The sequence below is a fragment of the Mastigoproctus giganteus genome, chromosome 13, assembly GCF_048544385.1.
Source record: "Mastigoproctus giganteus isolate SK-2022 chromosome 13, ASM4854438v1, whole genome shotgun sequence".
In the NCBI taxonomy this organism is placed as follows: Eukaryota; Metazoa; Arthropoda; class Arachnida; order Uropygi; family Thelyphonidae; genus Mastigoproctus; species Mastigoproctus giganteus.
The window spans coordinates 12,264,182-12,284,163 of NC_143587.1; the positions used below are offsets into that span (position 1 = coordinate 12,264,182).

Below are 19,982 nucleotides of genomic sequence, written 5' to 3' on the forward strand. Positions count from 1 at the left end.
AAATTTAAGGCTCAGCTGGACAGGTATTTCGAATGAACAGAGGGATGAAGTGGAAGTGGTTATTTTTTATTTATTTTACTTTATTTTTTTTTTTTTTTGGCTGATGCTGCATAAGCTTGCTTTCCTGCATCAAATGCCTCTACTAATGCTAATGACCTACCACAGTTTCCAGAGGATGTTCCTCTTCAGCAGCATCAAACAATCTGGTTTATGCATGATGGTGCACCGGTGCATTCTTGTTTACTCGTGAGATTTCAGATTTACCGTGTCGTTCACTCAGAACATCTGAGTGAACGACATGGTACACAATAGATAGCATAAGGTAGACCAATGGCCTGGAATCCCAGGTCACCTGACCTAAATTCCATGGATTTTTATATCTGGTGTTTTTTGAAAGCACTGGTGTATTCACTGCCTGCTGATACAATGGAAGCACTAGAACAGCATGTTCAATACAGCAGCCAGCAAATGAGAGACATCCCAGGAAGTTTTGAAAGGATACAAGCTTCAATGGTTAGAAGGCTTCATGCTGCATCTGGATGAATGGGCAACATTTCGAACATCTGCTCTAAAAGATGAAGTAGTAGTGGCATGTGATGCAAGAAAGCATGTGTATGAGCTTATGCAGCATCAGCCAAAAAAAAAAAAAAAAAAATCACACCATTCCCTCCAAATGCCTGTCCAGTTCCTCCTTAAATTTATTCAACCTATCAACTTCCACAATGACAGATGGAAGTTTGTTCCAGCAATTAACCACCTGCTGGCTAAAGGCAAATTTCCGCACATCTATTCTACATCTGTCTTTTCTTAATTTGAATTTATGCCCCCTTAGGTTCTTAATCTGAACAAGTGGAAGGATCCCATCAGAATTCAGCGTGCTCAACCTATTCAAGGCCTTATACACCTCAATCAGATCACCACGCAGGTGCCTAGTCTCCAGCCACTGCAATTTGCAGAACTTAAGCCTCTCTTGGTAAGAGGATCCCTTCATTCCCCTCACCAATCTTGTTGTGCCCTTCTCTGTACATGCTCAAGTAAATCTACATCCTTCCTAAAATGAGGCCTCCAGACCTGTACGCAGTACTCAAGGCGTGGCCTGACCATTGCCTTATACAGAGGAATAATCACCTCCTTTTCCCTGCTAGCAAAATTCCTATATATCATTGACAAACCCCCATGACCTGCCCTGGCAGCCTGTTTGCATTGCTTAGAAAACTTCATATCTGTCTGCACAATTACTCCCAGGTCTTTTTCATTTTCTACCACCTTAAGTGTAGTACCACACAGTTGGGTTTCTCTGGGGTTACTTCTACCCATATGCAGTACTTTGCATTTGTCAAGGTTAAACTTCAGTTGCCACTTCTTAGCCCATCTGCCCAAATTATCTAGATCCTGTTGCAGTAGCACACTGCCATTACTGTCATTAACAACCCTGCCAACCTTTGTATCATCTGCAAACTTCGACATTAAGCCTGATATACCTTCATCAATATCATTGATAAATATACAAAACAACAGTGGAACCAACACCGAACTCTGTGGGACTCCACTAATAACATTAGTCCACGAAAAGCGGCACCCATTGATTACCACCGTTTGTCTTCTTCCACTTAACCATCCTTTTATCCATTGTAGCAACTTACCCTTAATACCATTCTGCTCCAATCTGTACAATAGTCTTCCATGCGCAACAGTGTCAAAAGCTTTCCTGAAATCGAAATATATGATATGTACGTAAGGTAACATCTTGAAATGATCTATCCAACTTGTAAAACTGTTGTTGATAATAAAAAAAATGGAGATTATGTTTTGTATTTTCATTCCTCACATTCAGAAAGCAAAGCACAAATCTTATAAACACTTTTGAGAATAAAGAAGAAAATAATAATACAATATATATCCCGTAATAAGAATTTTAACGACAAAGAATGAAGCTTTCAGGGCAAATGGACTCCTTCCTCACCAAACGTATACAGATTATACTGTATTATTATTTTCTTCCCTAAGTCATGGAATCCAGTACAACAGGTCCATTTGCATTTACACTTTTGAGCTAATATAGTCACCTCTCGAGTAATTCACACTAACCAAAAATACTATTTAACTCTACTGATTTGCAGACACTTATTTACTGAGACATTTTTGTGTATTTTTAAGTATATGTTCATCATTTTTTAAATTCCCTATATATGATTTAAACTTTACAAATGATCTATTTATAAACTTTTTATGTTAAGAAATATTCATGAAAAAACGAATAATAAATGTAGCATATTCAATGTTAGGGCCATTTTTGAGTGAGTTAAATAGTCAAAACAATGTACCATCTGGATATCTTTATTTAGAAGCCCTTCCCATTACGTTGCTTTAAAATTATACATAATACATTCAATATTAAATAATTTAAATTTAATAATGATATTAAAATAAAAACTTAAAATTCATTATGGGAAGTTATTTTGTGCTTGCATGCACAATAAATGATCATTCATTGCATGTACAATAACGTGATCACTGAATTAGTGATCACTCATAACACTTAGTATCACTGAATATCTACCTAATACTGATTTGGGCCACAATTTGCAAGGATAATAGCCACTATTTGCCTAGGTGACTCCACTAGATATCTGAAGATATCCACAGGAATCTACAGCCATGTTGCTAGCAAGGCTTTCCACATTTCCTCACTTCCCATTCCACAGGTGTTCAATTAGATTGAGGCCAATCAAGATGGGTGAAATCTTCACCGTGTTCCTCAAACTTCTTATGAACCTGATGCCATGGCAGGGTGCACATAGTCTCCCAAGGGGTGCTGGTAGATCTCAACTGTGAAATGTTGATCCATATGTGCCAGGGGTCCTAGTTCTTGCTGGCAAAACATGTCACATATTAAGCAACCACCACTACCACCTGCCTGGATAGTGGGCACATGCACGATGAATCCATGGACTTGTGTTGCTTGCACCACACATGAAGGCATCCGTCGGCATGTTGCACCAGGTATTTAGACTCATCTGACTAGTAAACTTGTTTCCAATCCTCCAGTGTCCAACCAGCATGTTCTTAACACCACAGCATTCTTGTTCAATGATAATCAGCAGTGAAGAGAGGATGTCTCCTGGGTCATCAGTGTGCAGCACATCATTTATGATATTGTTCTTGCATTCTCTATTTTGCATTGCAATGTAAACTGTTGCACAGTGGTCTGCCATTGATCCCATACAATGCACTGTCCCCTTGGCTCACCACATCCACCTTGCGTAATCCTTTACAGTTCTGTTGGCTGGAGGTGGTGTGATCCATTAGACACCATTCTTTGTAAAACTTTACAGTGGCCATGAGTGACTGAAAGACATGCTGTTTCTGGACGTCCGACACACAAACTCCCACAATCATGCCCTTTTGACAATCAGTGATATCTTTAATATGTCCCATAACTGCTACTTTATTGCTTTGACTTTGCACAACCAGATGAAAATTACCAATGCTCTAGTGTATGAAGCTGTTCAGCTTTTTATAATGTGAGTTATGTGGTAGTCCATTATGGATGGCGTGGTCATAATTCAATAATCACTAAGTGTATATTGACCTTAAGTTGACCAAGGTATATACTTTTAAACTGTTATTCTTTAATCATATTCATTTGGTCATATAGTTGTTTAAAATTTGCAATGTTGTACAATAACTGAAAGGAAATGAATGCTCAAAGCGTTTTCTTCAGATGCTCAAAATTCAATTTGAAACAATATTAGTTTTGCTCTCAAAATGTTTCCCTGCTTGGAAGGTGCCATTATTACTTCCTTCAAAAACATGTAGACAAGCACTATAAAACTGCAATATATAAAAATGTAAGGTATTTAAGATTTCATTCCTAAAATAGTAAATTTTAGGAATGGAATTTCAGTGCATTACATTCATCAACACAGGAAATTACTTTTGATAATGAATCATTAAACTCAAAAACCATGTTACCTGACATAATAAGCTACAAACTTCAGATCTTCTAAGCTTCCATCAATAACAACATCTTCAAATGTATGTGCATATCCTGTGGATAAAGAAACACTGGACTCAAAAATAAAATTATATTGCTAGCAATTAATATCACAATTTTTATGATTGAATATTGTATGACAACAAATTTCATCCTCACTTAGTTAATCTCAGCATAAAAGATAGCATATGTTCATTCCATAAAAGCAATATGAACAATTTCTATTCAGAGAAAATTTTAGATATAAACATTTTTCATATATGTTTATTTTTCATTCATATTCCTATGGTACTGTACAGAAAAATAAAGTTTTGAATACACCTTTAAAAAAATACAAAATATCTGAAATTAGCATCTGTATAGTGAATCATTATAATCTCATATTATAGAAAATACAACATGAATGAGTGAAGTTTTCCTTTCTGATAAATACAGAAATTCCTAGACATGACGAAAGTCTAAAAGTCTCAATAGCATTCATTCATTAATTTCATATGCATGTATCAATTACAATTGCAACATTTTATTATTATTAAATATAATTTTTTTCGTACCTCTGGAATAAAAGTTGCAGATTCTAAAAGAAACTTGTACACTGATTCCAAAAATATCAAGATTATGTCTCTACAAAGTCTCCATTGAAAGATATACTGAAATTTATGAATGAACAACTTTAAATATTATACAATGATACATATGCTATCATAAAAATCAGTCATGCATTTTAAAATACATTAATCAAACATATAACACTACATACATTCGGAGCAATATGGCCTTAGTTGTTAATGCTCCTAAAAACCAAGTAACAAACAAACAACTACATACATTCTATTTCTTAGAATGTTTGCCACCCAGAGAATTTTTCTTATAATCCATTTTTCTTTCCCTCTTAAGAAAGAAGCAATAATCTCTCAGTATGACAGAATACCAGTGACCTTGGTACTACTTTTCCATTGAGAATATGTCCTGATGTGGGTATGCCCTTGCTCATAAAGATTCTTTTTCCAATTTTGAGGAAAAAAATGAGATGGAAATGGAAAAAAAAAAAAAAAAAAAGTTGTCAGATGAACTAATGAGGACTTGTGGCAGAGAAGAAAAATGCATGGGATGCATATAAATTGTCAGGTTATACAGGAACCTATGGTAGAAAAAATAGTCTGCAATCAACTCACAAAGGAGGTTAGGTAGATTATAAGTCATTAGCAAAAGATGAAAAGAAAAACAGCAAACCCTCTTTACTTATGTAAACACTAGAAAGGATGGGATGAATTACATTGGCCAACTTGATGTCAATGGTTTAACTGTTGATGACCCTGCTCAGGATGACAAACTGAATACGTATTTTTTTATTTATTTTTTTTTATGAAAACCCAAACCACAAGAGGTATTAGAACCTATAATACTTAGTAATGTGCATGAATTGGAGGTTGAGAAGATGAAAGAAAATACTTGTTAACATTAGATAAACGGATGTTGCCTGGTGGCAGCAAGTATTTGAACTGTTTTGAAAGAGAGAACAGGAGTTATAGAAGCCAATTCAGAAGAGCGGTGCCCAGGGAAATATCTGCAGAAAAGGCATGCAGCAGAAACAGTACTTCTATGAGACAGAGAATGGAGAGACTCTGCTAGGGATGAGTCATTAATTAACCTAACTGCCCTCTTCTGAATGGAATCTAGAAGCCTGAGAGAGGTTTTGGGGGCAGTGCCACAGATATGGGAACAATATTCCATGGTAGGGCAGTTCCGCAATTTATACAGAGTGAACAGCTGTTGGGAAGAAAAGTAACACCGAGAGCGAAAGAGAAAACCAAGTATTTTTTGATACAGAGGAAGCAAAAGACACATATCATCTTGCCTAGAAATCAGTGTCACCAAAGGTGAGCATAGGAGCAGAAGAATCCTTTTTTGCAAGATATAAGACAGAACTCAGTTTTAGAAGGATTGAAATCAACTAAGTTGTCTTTGCCCAACTGGAGAATTACCTGGAGATTTTTTTTTTTTTTTTATGTGAATCCCAAACACGAGAGGTATTAGAACCTATAGTACTTAGTACCGTGCTTGGGTTGGAGGTTGAGAAGACGAAAGAAGATATTTGTTGACATTGGACTTGAACTTCTGTAGATTGTAATTTTCAGGAAATACGTATGAAGGAAGGTTGTTCCAGAAAACAGCAGTTGAATGAATAAATGAGGAAGATGAAAAGTTGGTTCTGTGGGTTTGAAGTTGGACGGTAAATGGATGTTGGCTGGTGGTGGCACGTGTTCGCACTGTTTTGAAAGAGAGAGCGGGAATTATAGAAGCCAATTCAGAAGAACAGTGCCCATGGAAGTATCTGTAGAAGAGGCATGCAGCAGAAACAGTGCGTCTATGAGAAAGCGAGTGGAGAAACTCTGTTAGAGATGAATCATTAATTAACCTAACTGCCCTCTTCTGAATGGAATCAAGAAGCCTGACAGAGGTTTTCGGGGCACCACACCAGATGTGGGAACAATATTCCATGGCAGGGCGGATTTGCGATTTATACAGAGTGAACAGCTGTTTGGAAGAAAAGTAACCCCGAGAGCGAAAGAGAAAACCAAGTTTTTTAGATGCAGAGGAAGCAATATTTGTAATGTGCTTGTGCCAAGAGAGATTAGAAGTTAGGGTAATCCCCAAAAGAGATATATCATTTTGCCTAGAAATCGGAGTGTCACTAAAGATAAGCATAGGAGCAGAAGAATCCTTTTTGCGAGATATCAGACAAGACAGTTTTAGAAGGGTTGAAATCAACTAAGTTGTCTTTGCCCCACTGGAGAATTACCTGAAGATCGGCATTTAAGGAATTGGTAGCAGATTTTCGAGAAGTTGAAGCTGATTGAGCAGGACAAGGTTTCTCAAAATGGAAAGTTGAATGCAATGTGCTATCATCGACAAAACAATGGATAGGATTTCCAGTCATTGATATACAAAAGGAAAAGAGTGGGGGAAAGAACTGAACCTTGGGGGACACCAGCATTAGTGGAGAAGTTAGAAGACAGAGAGCCATCTACCATCATCCTCAGTGAACGATCAGAGAGAAAACTGGATAACCAATTACTAAAAACAACTGGCAAACCATAAGATTGAAGCTTGTTTAGAAGACCTTTAGGCCAAACACGATCAAAAAGCCTTTGAGATGTCAAGAGCAACTACTTGTGTTTAACGAACCTTTCCATTGAATTAGTCCATAAATGGGTAACATAAGCCAGAATATCACCAGTGGATCGACACTGACGGAATCCATACTGGCAATCGTTGATCAGACGGAAGGTTTCTAGGTAGTTTAAGAGTTGACGGTTAATTGATTTCTCTATTACTTTAGAAAGAGTAGAAGTAATTGCAATGGGACAATAATTGGATGGGAGGGATTTGTCAACCTTTTTAGGAACTGGCTGGATATGAGCAAATTTCCAAGCAGAAGGAAAAACACCTTCGGAATAAGAAAGTGAAAAAAGGCGGCAAAGAATAGGAGTAAGTTCAGGAGCACAGGTTTTGAGAACAAGTGGAGAAATACCATCAGGACCTGGAGCTTTCTTAGCATCAAGATTCATCAAAATCCTTCTGATATCCTTTTGACGGAAGACCACAGGAGGCATTGAATGGAGCGTGTTGGGAATGGTGGGAGGTCTTTTACCAAGATCATTAATACATGAGCTGGAAGAAAAATGGGATGCTAGCAGGTCAGCTTTATCCTTGGCTGAAGTGACAACTGGAGCCATCTGGTTTGGACAGATGTGGGAGCAGAGATGGGCAAAAGCTGCGGCCAATAGCTTTGTCAAGAGACCAGAATGCTCGGCTACCATTAGGGCAAGAAGCAAGTTTTCTACTCTTAGCCTGTTCAAACTCTAGTTTGGACTGATTAATAACTGCTGCACAATTGTTGCGAGCTGTGGTGTAGGCAGAAAATGAAACTGAAGAATTAGAAACAAGCCAATTACAATATGCAACATTCTTCTCTTGAACAGCCTTAGCACATTTATTGGAAAACAAAGGTTTAGATAAAGGACGAGATTTTAAAGTGGAGTGTGGGATAAAGGATTCCATTCCTGCAAGAATAATTTCACTGACACGATCTGAGCAAACGTTGACATCAGAAGTTTTGAAACAGTAATCCGACCAAGGAAAAGAAGAAAAGAAGTCTCGCAGGTCATCCCATTTTCCATTCTTGTAATGCCAAACAACACGAGGTTGGGAATAGCCATGAGATAAAGGTTCCATTGGAAAAGAGACAATCACCAAGTTGTGATCTGAAGTGCCTAAAGGACCTCTCACTTCGATCATGTACTTAGAAGGGTTGTTTGTGAGAAAAAGATCAAGCGTATTGGCTGTATCATTAGGATTGTCTGGTATTCTTGTAGGTAAATTAACAATCTGTGCTAGGTCATTAGTAATTGCAAAAGCCTCAGCATCTCGACCTGCTGGGTCGGTGTGACTAGAAAACGGAAGCCAGCTGGAGTTCTGAACATTGAAATCACCAAGGAAAATTACCTAACTGTTAGGAAAGTTGGATTGGAGAAAGTCAAGTTGCAAAGAGAGGAAGTCAAAGAGCTCCAAGTGATTAGTGGAGTTGGGAGAACGGTAGAGACAACAGATGAATTTGACACAATGAGGTAGAGAGATTTTAAGCCAGAGAAGATCAAAGAGAGGAGATTCCAAATTACCAAGTCTCTGACAGGGAATATCAGAACGAACATATGCACAAGTACCACCTTTGAGGCGAAAGGAATCATACAGCAAATAATTTGGACATAAGAGATGAGCAGTAGTTGAATCAACCAATACTGAGATTCTGTCAGAAAAAGTACATGGGGTTTGGCCGACTGCAAGTGGAAATGGACATCGTTGAGATTAGAATTGAGACAACGTATATTTGTGAAATGAATTAGGAAGTCCTTAGGAGGTTTAGATCTTTTCGCAGATAAGCTTGCTCTATTAGTTTTACAATTCATGGTGTATTCAATAGTAAGAAAAAGTGGGTGGGACATGCTATATGAAGTAGTGAAATTTTTGGATATGGCGTACATGTGGTAAGAATATACCCAGATCCTTGACATAACATGGCCTCGGCAATGCTCCCCGCATACACACTTCTCGGACTCCCTCCAGTCACTATCTGGCAGAGTAGAGGTAGGAAGATTATACACTAGCTGATCCGGAAGCCTCTTAGAGAGGTACCAATAGGTTCGATCCGGTGTACCAACTAGCGGCTGGCCTGCGACCACCGTTTTAGAGCTGTACCCTCAAAATGAAAGGAATATTGGATCTCGCCACGACGTTCATCATAACCTCAAAAGTCATCAATCATACTGCATGATGGAAGAGATAGGGAAGGGTTGACCGGAACTTAGCTCTAGAGACTAAACATGGGTTCCACCACTTCAAGCCTCCAATAAGCAAAGTGGTGTTATTTCACCGGTTCATGAGTCATCTACCACCTAGTACTGCCTGGTAACATAGAGGGACAGCATTCCTCCATGTGGTGTGGGCGCCACACCTCGACCCCTGGTTACGTTGGTTCACACCTGGGTGGTCACCCACCATGTACTTGTGCATGGAGGTTATACCCAGGATTACTAACAGTCCCACCATCGTGAAGGTGCAAGCAGAGGATTAGGCTGTCACAGACCGCCTGGACTTCGCCTTGGCATTTAAGGAATTGGCATTTAAAGATTGGCATTTAAGGAATTGGTAGCAGATATTTGAGAAGTTGAAGCTGATTGAGCAGGGTGAGGTTTCTCGGAATGAAAAGTGGAATGTGCTATAATCAGCAAAACTAGATGGCAGATGACTCTCATCAACTGGTGCAATACCATCACTTTGCTTATTGGAGGCTTCAGTGGTGGTTTTGGTTTGGTTTAGTTTTATTGGCGCATCAGCAACTAAGGCTATAATACGCCTTCAGTGGTGGAACCCATGTTTAGTCTCCAGAGCTAAGTTCCAGTCAACCCTTCCCCATCTCTTCCATCATGCAGTATGACTGATGACTTTTGAGATTATGATGGACACCATGGCGAGATCCAATCTTCCTTACATTTCGAGGGTACAGCTCTAAAATGGTGTTTGCAGGCTGGCCGCTAGTTAGTACACTGGACCAAACCTATTGGTAACTCTCTAGGAGGCTCCTGGATCACCTAGTGTATAATCTTGCTACCTCTACTCTGCCAGATAGTGACTGGGTGAGTCCGAGTAGTGTGTATGTGAGGAGCATTGTCGAGGCCACGTTATGTCAAGGATCTGGTTATATTCTTACCATGTGTATGCCATATCCAGATATTTCATTACTTCATACAGCATGTCTTCTCTCACTTTTTCTTACTATTGAATACACCATGTATTGTCAAACTAACAGATTAAGCTTATCTGCGAAAAGATATAAAGCTCCCAAACTCTTCCTAGTTCATTTCACAAATATACGTGGTCTCAATTCTAATCTCAACGATGTGCATTTCCACCTCCATTATGCCAATCCCCATGTACTTTTTCTGAAAGAATCTCAGTTATCGGTTGATTCAACTACTGCCCATCTCAGTTGCCCAAATCATTCACTGCATAATTCCTTTCGCCTCAAAGTTGGTACTTGTGCTTATGTCTATTCCGATATCTCCTGTCAGAGACTTGGTAATTTGAAATCTCCTCTTTTCAATCATCTCTGGCTTAAAATCTCTCTAACTCACTCTGTGAAATTCATCTGTTGTCTCTATCGTTCTCCCAACTGCACTAATCACTTGGAGCTCTTTGCAATTTGACTTTCTCCAGTCCAACTTTCCTAACAGTGAGATAATTTTTCTTGGTGATTTTAATGTTCACGACACCAGCTGGCTTCCGCTTTCTAGTCACACTGACCCAGCTGGTCGAGATGCTGAGGCTTTTGCAATTACTAATGGGCTTGCACAGATTGTTCATTTACCTACAAGAATACCAGACAGGCCTAACCATACAGCCGACATGCTTCATCTTTTTCTCACAAAAACCCTTCTAGGCACACGGTCAAAGTGAGAGGTGCTTTAGTCACCTCAGATCAAAACTTGGTGATTGTCTCTCTTCTTCAAGGCAGCCTTTATCTCATGACTATTCCCAACCTCCTGTTGTTTGGCATTACAAGAATGCAAAATGGGATAACCTGCGAGATTTCTTTTCCTAGGTTGGATTATTGTTTCAAAACTTTTGATGTCAACATTTGCTCAGATCGTGTCAGTGAAATTATTCTTGTAGGAATGGAATCCTTTATCCCACACACCACATTAAAATCTTTTCCTTTATCTAAACCTTTGTTTTCCAATAAATGTGCCAAGGCTGTTCAAGAGAAGAATGTTGCATATCGTAATTGGATTGTTTCAAATTCTTCAGTTTTATTTTCTGCCTATACCAAAGCTTGCAACAATTGTAAAGCAGTTATTAATCAGTCCAAACTAGATTTTGAACAGGTTAAGAGTAGAAAACTTGCTTCTTGCCCTAATGGTAGCTGAGCATTCTGGTCTCTTGCGAAAGCTATTGGCCGCAACTTTTGCCCATCTCTGTTCCCACCTCTGTCAAAACCAGATGGGTCTGTTGTCACTACAGCCAAGGATAAAGCTCACCTGCTAGCTTCCAATTTTTCTTCCAACTTATGTATTAATGATCTTGGTAAAACACCTCCCACCATTACCAACACGCTCCATTCCATGCCTCCTGTGGTCTGCCGTCAAAAGGATGTCAGAAGGATTTTGACGAATCTTGATGCTAAGAAAGCTCCAGGTCCTGATGGAATTTCTCCAATTATTCTCAAATCCTGCACTCTTGAATTCACTCCTGTTCTTTGCCGCCTTTTTTCACTTTCTTATTTCAAAGGTGTTTTTCCTTCACTTGGAAATTTGCTCATATCCAGCCAGTTCCTAAAAAGGGTGACAAATCGCTCCCATCCAATTATCGTCCCATTGAAATTACTTCTACTGTTTCTAAAGTAATGGAGAAATCAATTAACTGCCAACCCTTAAACTACCTAGAAACCTTCCATCTGATCAATGATCTCCAGTATGGATTCCATCAATGTCGATCCATTGGTGATATTCTGGCTTACGTTACCCATTTATGGACAAATTCAATGGAAAAGTTCGGTGAAACACGAGCAGTTGCTCTTGACATCTTAAAGGGTTTCGATCGTGTTTGGCATAAAGGTCTTCTAAAGCTTCCTTCTAATGGTTTGCAAACTGTTTTTTGTAACTGGTTATCCAGTTTTCTCTCTTATTGTTCACTGAGGGTGATGGTAGATGGCTCTCTGTCTTCTAACTTCTCCACTAATGCAGGTGTCCCGTAAGGTTCAGTTCTTTCCACTGCTCTTTTCCTCTTGTATATTAATGACCTTCTTCCATTGACTTGAAATTCTATCCATAGTTTTGCCGACAATAGCACATTGCATTCCACTTTCTATTTTGAGAAACCTTGCCCTGCTCAATCAGTTTCAACTGCTCAAATATCCACTACCAATTCCTTAAATCCTGATCTCCAGGTAATTCTCCAGTGAGGCAAAGACAACTTAGTTGATTTCAATCCTTCTAAAACTCAGTCTTATCTTATATCTTCCAAAAAGGATTCTCTCTGCTCCTATGCGTATCTTTGGTGACACCTCGATTTCCAGGCAAAAGGCTGGCTAAAGGCAAATTTGCAAACATCTATTCTACAACTGTCTTTCCTCAACTTGAATTTATATACCCTCAGGTTCATAATCTAAGCAAGCAGAAGAATCCCATCAGAATTCATTTTGCTCAACCCATTCAAGGCCTTATACACCTCAATCAGATCACCTCGCAGCTTCCTTGTCTCCAGCTGCTGCAATTTGCAGAACTTAAGTCTTTCTTCTTAAGAGGCTCCTTCATTTCCCTCACCAATCTTGTTGCCCTTCTCTGTACACACTTAAGCAACTCTACATCCTTCCTAAAAGGAGACCTCCAGAGTGTATTCTGTACTGAAGACTTGGCCTGATTATTGCTTTATACAAAGGGATAATCACCTTTTCCCTACTAGCCAAATTCCTGTATATCATTGACAATACCCCATCACTTGCTCTTGCAGCCAGTCTGCATTGCTCAGAAAATTTCAAACTGCACAATTACTCCCAGATCTTTTTGATTTTCTACCATGCTAAGTGCAGTAACACACAGTTGGTATGTTTCTCCGGGGTTACTTCTACCCATAAGCAGTACTTTGCATTTGTCAAGGTTAAACTTCAGTTGCCACTTCTTAGCCCATCTGCCCAAATTTTCTAGATCCTGTTGCAGTAGCACACTGCCATTACTGTCAATAACAACCCTGCCAACCTTTGTATCATCTGCAAACTTTGACATTAAGCCTGATATAACTTCATCAGTATCGTTGATAAATATACAAAACAACAGTGGGCCAAACACCACACCCTGGGGAACTCCTAATAATATTAGTCCACGAAGAGCAGCATCCATTGATTACCACTCTGTCTTCCCCCACTCAAGCACCCTTTTATCCATTGTAGCAACTTGCCCTTAATATCACACTGCTAAAAATTTGTATAGTAGTCTTCCATGCACAACAGTGTCAAAAGCTTTCCCGAAATTCAAGTATATCATATCAAAATTATTTTTGGCATCCAATTCCTTTGTAACCACATCATAGTATCCAATCAAATTTGTCAGACAAGACTTGCCATTAATAAACCCATGCTGTATTCGAGCTATAACTGAAAGTCTTGTCTAAATGATCCTTCAATGCATCTTTAACAAGTGACTCTGTTATTTTCCCTAGAACAGAAGTTAAACTAACTGGTTTATAATTACTCGTGTCACCCTTAAATCCCCTTTTATGATTTGGGAATACATTTGCACATCTCCAGTCCATGGGGACTTCCCCTGAGTCCAAGGATGCTCCCATAATTATGGCTCAGGGTTTGCTTACTTCCTTTGCTGCCTCCTTTAATATAACTGGATAGATCCCATCTACCCCAGGTGCCTTTCTTATATTTAACTTCAACAAGTTCGAACTGGATCATCAATATTTAAGTTTATCCCATCTCTGTAGAAGCAGTCTCTCCTGTTAACAAGCACAGACCAGGCTGAGAAAAATTCTACCCTTTGAGTCTTGCACAATCTCTCCAGGGCCGAATTGATTGACAAGGCTCTCATCATATACTCCCTCCTATCGTGTCTGGGCAGAATTGCAGTCACTTTCAAATTCAACCCTAACTCACGACTTTATTTCAACATTGACCTGTACTTGTTAAGTCATTCTGCTGGTACAGATCAATGTTGAAAAAAGCCATGAGTTAGGGTTGAATTTGAAAGTGTCTGCAATTCTGCCCAGACACGATAGGAGGGAGTATATGATGAGAGCCTTGTCAATCAATTCGGCCCCTGGGGAGATTGTGCAAGACTCAAGGGGTAGAATTTTTCTCAGCCTGGTCTGTGCTTGTTAACAGGAGAGACTGCTTCTACAGAGATGGGATACACTTAAATAGAAAGAGTGCAAGAATATTTGCTGATGCTATAACACTGTTTTAGGTGGGTCGGAAAACTGCTAGCTTGGCGGGGATACACAGACTAATAGATTAACAGTAGCCGCTGGCAGAGGTGAAAGTGATTCTTGCACTGCTTCTATTGGAATGAGCAGCAGCCTGGAAAACAAGGTGCAGGGGATTCCAGATACTGCTGGGGATCAATCCTGTACAAGTAAATAGAGCGGCTGTGTTACGGTAGCTAAGAATAGGAACAGGTGCATGTATACTTGCATGTACACCAATGCCAGGAGTTTGGTAAATAAATTTGATGAATTTGAGGTGTTGACAACATCGGTGGTAGATACTGTTGGGATATCAGAGATGTGGTGTCACACAGATATAAGGAATGCAGAACTGGAATTTGGGGAGTACAATGTGTAAAGGAAGAATAGACAGGATAGGAAGGGAGGAGGGGTTATGCTATTAGTTAAGACACACAAAATCCAAGGAAGTACAGCCAGTCAACATGGCTGGACAGTGAAGTGTCGATCAGTTTGGTATGGCATAAGCACTAGTAAAGCAAAATTAAGAGCAAGAGTGTGTTATAGGCCTAATTATTCCGATGAGTATAATAAACAACTGTACAGAGAAATAGACTGGGCCAGTAAATCAGAGTGCTTATAATGGGAAATTAATTTCCCAGATATTGACTGGAATTTGTGGGTTGGTCACACACACACACAAGCAAGGCTTTTGGGGATTTATTGGACGATTGTTTTCTACAGCAACATGTTAAGGAGGCAACTAAAAGGATTAATACACTTGATCTGTTTATCAGTAGTGATTTTTCATGCATTAAGAATCTGCAGATAAAGAAACCACTAGGTGGCCGTGATCAGTGTGCTGAAGTGGGATTTACTCAACGAGTTAACTACGGAGGTCTGACACAGTATTTAAATTCTATACGGTGGAACCAACTGATGATGTTGCCAACAGCAAATTCAAAATGGAAAGCAGTCAAAGAATTAATCTTGGAAGCTACTAGGTTTTTCATATCAACTAAGAAATATTGTTCAAGGTTTAGGCCTAAATGGAAGTCAGATGAACTAATGACACATATGGTAGAGAAGAAAAATGCATGGGATACACATAAATTAACAGTTGACACAGAAGCCTATGATATATATAAGCTGGTCTGTAACCAAGTCACAAAGGAAGGACGGCAAAGGATGCAAAGAAAAACAGCAAAGAGTTCTTTACTTATGTAAACTCTAGGAGAAAGGGGATGAATCAGATTGGTCCACGTGATATCGATGGTTCAACTGTTGATGATCCTGCTCAGGTGGGTAACAAACTAAACGAGTATTTTGCATCTACCTTCACCCATGAGGAGTTATTCAAGGAGGCGAATGCCAGAGGTCAGTTAAACTCTGGCAGTGAGCTAGATGATTTTATAATAACTCAGAGGAAAGTGGAGGAGAAATTGTTGAAGATAAACATAAAAACGTCACCTGGGGTGGATAGGATCTATCCAGTTATATTAAATATTTATATAATATCGATGTAGGTACACCATAGATAACTCTCAAGAAACTATGATGGTAGTGAGGGAGGCATCACTTGCTCTGTATCTCATACTGTGGTCTTCCTGCAAAACGAGTTGCCATGGTATTTCATTACCTCGAATAAGTAATGCTTCACTAATAGGAGTAGACTATCGTTACTTATTCTCAGTGAGTACCACCACCCAGACTGCACTGTTTCAAAGCTATTGGCAGGTACCTTGGTATTGCAGACATGACAATCCAGTTGTGAAGATAATCACACAATATGAGAGATGCCAAAAGGTTTATATGATAATACTTTAAATTTTTATTTTATTTTTTAAAATATTTATTTAAAATTTTAATATTTTAAATTTTTATTTTATTTTTTAATATTTATTTAAAATTTTAATATTTTAAATTTTTATTTTATTTTTTTAAATATTTATTTAAATTTTTATTTTATTTTTTTAAATATTTATTTAAATTTTTAAATATTAAAATTTTAAATATTATCATATAAACCTCTGGGTATCTCTCATATTGTCATGTCTGCAATACTAGGGTACCTGCCCACCCACTGATGATAGGCCAATAGCTTTGAAACAGTGCAGTCTGGGTGGTGGAACTCACTGAGAATAAGTAACAATAGTCTTTTCTATTAGTGAAGTGTTACTTATTCGAAGTAGTGCAATACCATGGCAACGCTTTGTGCAGGAAGAGCACAATGAGATACAGAGCAAATGATGCCTCTCTCTACCATTGTAGTTTCTTAAGTGTTATCTATGGTGTATATAATATAGATAAATATCTATATAATACCGATTCTATATAATCGGTATATTATATAGATATATTTAATATCTATATAATATACTGATATTATATAGATATTAAACTCTTACTCTTAATGTATACCTTGTGCATCTAGTTAATTTTAAAAAGTTAATGTCCAAGTTTGCACACGATATGAAGATCGGCAGGGTTGTTAATGGCACTAATGACAGTGCGCTGCTGCAACAGGATCTAGAAAAGTTGAGCAGATGGGCTGAGAGGTGGCAACTGAAGTTTAACATTGACAAATGTAAAGTACTGTATATGGGAAGCAGTAACCCCAGAGAAATGTATCAACTATGTGGTACTACACTGACAGTGGTAGTGAATGAAAAGGGCCTGGGGGTAATTATGTCAGCAGATATGAAGTTTTCTGAGCAGTGCAGACAGTCTGCAAGAGTAGCTCATGGTGTCATGTCAATGATATATAGGAATTTTTCTAGCAGGGATAAGGAGGTTGATTTTGGTAGTTGTTGGCGCATCGGCTTCTGTGGCCATATTGCACCTCCCAAGGTTTTTTTGCAGTACTTTGATCCAAGCCCCAGGCGGGAATCAAACCCGCGACCTTTGGGTTGCCGGGCAGGTACTTTACCCACTCGACTAGCCCGGTCGGCCAGGGATAAGGAGGTGATTATCCCCTTGTATAAGGCAATGATCAGGCCACACGTAGAGTACTGTATACAGGCCTGAAGGCCTCATTTTAAGGAGGTAGAGCTGCTGGAATGAGTACAGAGATGGGCAACAAGATTAGTGAATTGAACAAAGGGTTACTCTGACGAAGAAAAGCTTAAGTTTTGCAAATTACAGTGTCTGGAGACTAGGCACCTGTGAAGTGATCTGATTGAGGTGTATAAAGCCTTGAATGGTTTGATCATGCTCAATGCTGATGGAATTTTTCCTCTTGCTCAGAATAATCACCTGAGAGTGCATAAATTCAAATTGAAGAAAGACAGTTGTAGGATAGATGTGCGGAAGTTTGCCTTTAGGCAGTGGGTGGTTGATTGCTGGAACAAACTTCCATCTGTCGTAGATGTTGATAGCTTAAATAGATTCAAGGCAGAACTAGACAAACGTTTGTAGTGAGTGGATGGGTGAAATGAGGTTTTTTTTTTTTTTTTTTTGACTGATACTATATACACTTGCTTTCTTGCATCATGTGCCTCTACTAATGCTAATAGTTTTTCCAATCATATCTAGTGGGCCAATGTGGTTCATCCTTTGTTCCTAGTGTTAACATAAGCAAAGAATTCTTTGCTACTTTTCTTTGGATTCTTTGTCAACAAAATATAATATAATAAAATAATAAAATTTTAAAAAATATGAAAAATGTATTAAAATATTTTTTCACAAAATTTTATTCTTAAACATGGAAGGATCTTATGGTTCAGGGGAAAATACGTATATGGAAAATATATATATATTTAAAATTTTATTTTTAAAGTCGTATCCATATTTTTCAGGTAAATGTAAAATGACCTAGAAGATTAATAAATATTTTTACCTGCATATCGTAAAGATTTTCCAAACATCATGCACCAGAAAAATGGAACACTTCTAAGCTCTTCATTTCTTCCTAACATATTTTTTGCTGCTATACAACCTTGAAAATTATAAACAATTTGAAGTTACAAAGAGCTTAATTTTTATAACATTTTAATTTAAAGGCTGCATATTGATATAATCAACAATTAATTTTATATGTAATCATTATTTAAAAAATTTAGTTTATAAAATGAAACAAAATTAATATATTTTAATAAATTAAAATATGATTATAAATGAAATGAAATCAATAAATGTTGTGAATGGGAATTTTCATAGACACGTTATATATAAAATCTTTTGCCAAGAGGATGGGAATATAGACAAGATGAGGGAGGGGGGTTTATATACAGCAGAGACTATTAAACTGCTGGTTGCAACCACCTCCAGGGGTAAAGGGTTGTGAGCAACCTTGTTTATTTACAATGAAATGGTTTTATTTTAAGTAAGTAAGAATCTATCATGGGATGAGATGAAGAAAACATGTTGAATGGCAGTAACTGCACTTAACACATTTGCTACCAGAACATAAACTTGTGTAAAATCAAACTGCAAGTGTTGTGTCTTGACATAGATAGGTATATGTGCATAGATAGCATAGATAGGTATATGTGCTTCATGTAACTGCTGAGAGATGTTATGTGATAAGGAGCATTTTCCCCATCTCTGGGGAGGAAAAAAATCACTAGGTTAAAATAGAATCTACGAGGTTCTTTAGTAACATCTTGGAGGACATGCTGATGTGAACAATTTTTCAACTGTGCATGAGTTCTACCAATTGAAGTTCTGCAGGCTGGTTTTCATTTGGTTTACTAAAGCATAGCATGACATGTTGAGAAAATAAGTACACCCAACTGGGATGAGATGGAATACTTCTAATTTTTGCAACATAGTTACATATTAGGGTTTCCTCCTGAGATGAGGAGGGGGAGGGGTTTCATTTGCCACAATATGTGGATAAAGACAGGAAAAATGTATATAGTAAAATATTTCAGGATGGTACAGAGAAAATGAATCCCCAAATCATCCTCTATTTCAAAGATTGTGTCAGCAGAGTCATACTCTCAAACAGAGGATGCAGGATTTTTGCACGAAACTGTTTTTTACAATCTGCAGGCAGGAAAATCAACCTGAGAACTCAACACTGTAGAAGCTGCAACATTACATGCTATGAAATGTCACTTCTGACATTTCATTCAAAAAACATCTCTAACTAAATGGCTGCTAAATTATAAAATGAGAACTGTGTTTTCTGAAAAAGAACCCTGCACCAGTCATCCTTCAAATCTTTTTTTGACCCTTTGCTGGGAATAACGATTTTATGTCTGCATATATGTGTACAATTGTATAAATTATGTCATTTTATAACCTAAAAATAGGCAAGAAATAATTCAAGCTGTTGACTAAAGATGCCATCCTTTATTTTAATATTATACAGCTGGCACAGTTATGAATAATGCATGTTTTAAATTGAAAGCATCTTTTTAAACAATTTCTTTAAATGTATACACCAACTTTAAATGTATACATATATATTTAATACACAGGCATGCCACCATTTGTGTAATCTGTTAATTGTAGGTAAAGTATTAGGCAGCAACTA

The 19,982-nt window shown here is 38.0% G+C and overlaps 1 protein-coding gene across 1 annotated transcript in view; it reads right to left on the reverse strand.

Annotated features, from left to right (window-relative positions):
- Positions 1 to 19,982, reverse strand: part of LOC150075769 (apoptosis-inducing factor 3-like) — a 217,772-nt gene that overhangs the window by 48,900 nt on the left and 148,890 nt on the right. The window contains exons 15-16 of the mRNA XM_090387198.1: positions 18,339 to 18,437; positions 3,976 to 4,051 (exon numbers count right to left, since the gene is read on the reverse strand). Coding sequence (XP_090243324.1) covers positions 3,976 to 4,051; positions 18,339 to 18,437 — 175 coding nt within the window. The remainder of the gene's footprint in view (positions 1 to 3,975; positions 4,052 to 18,338; positions 18,438 to 19,982) is intronic.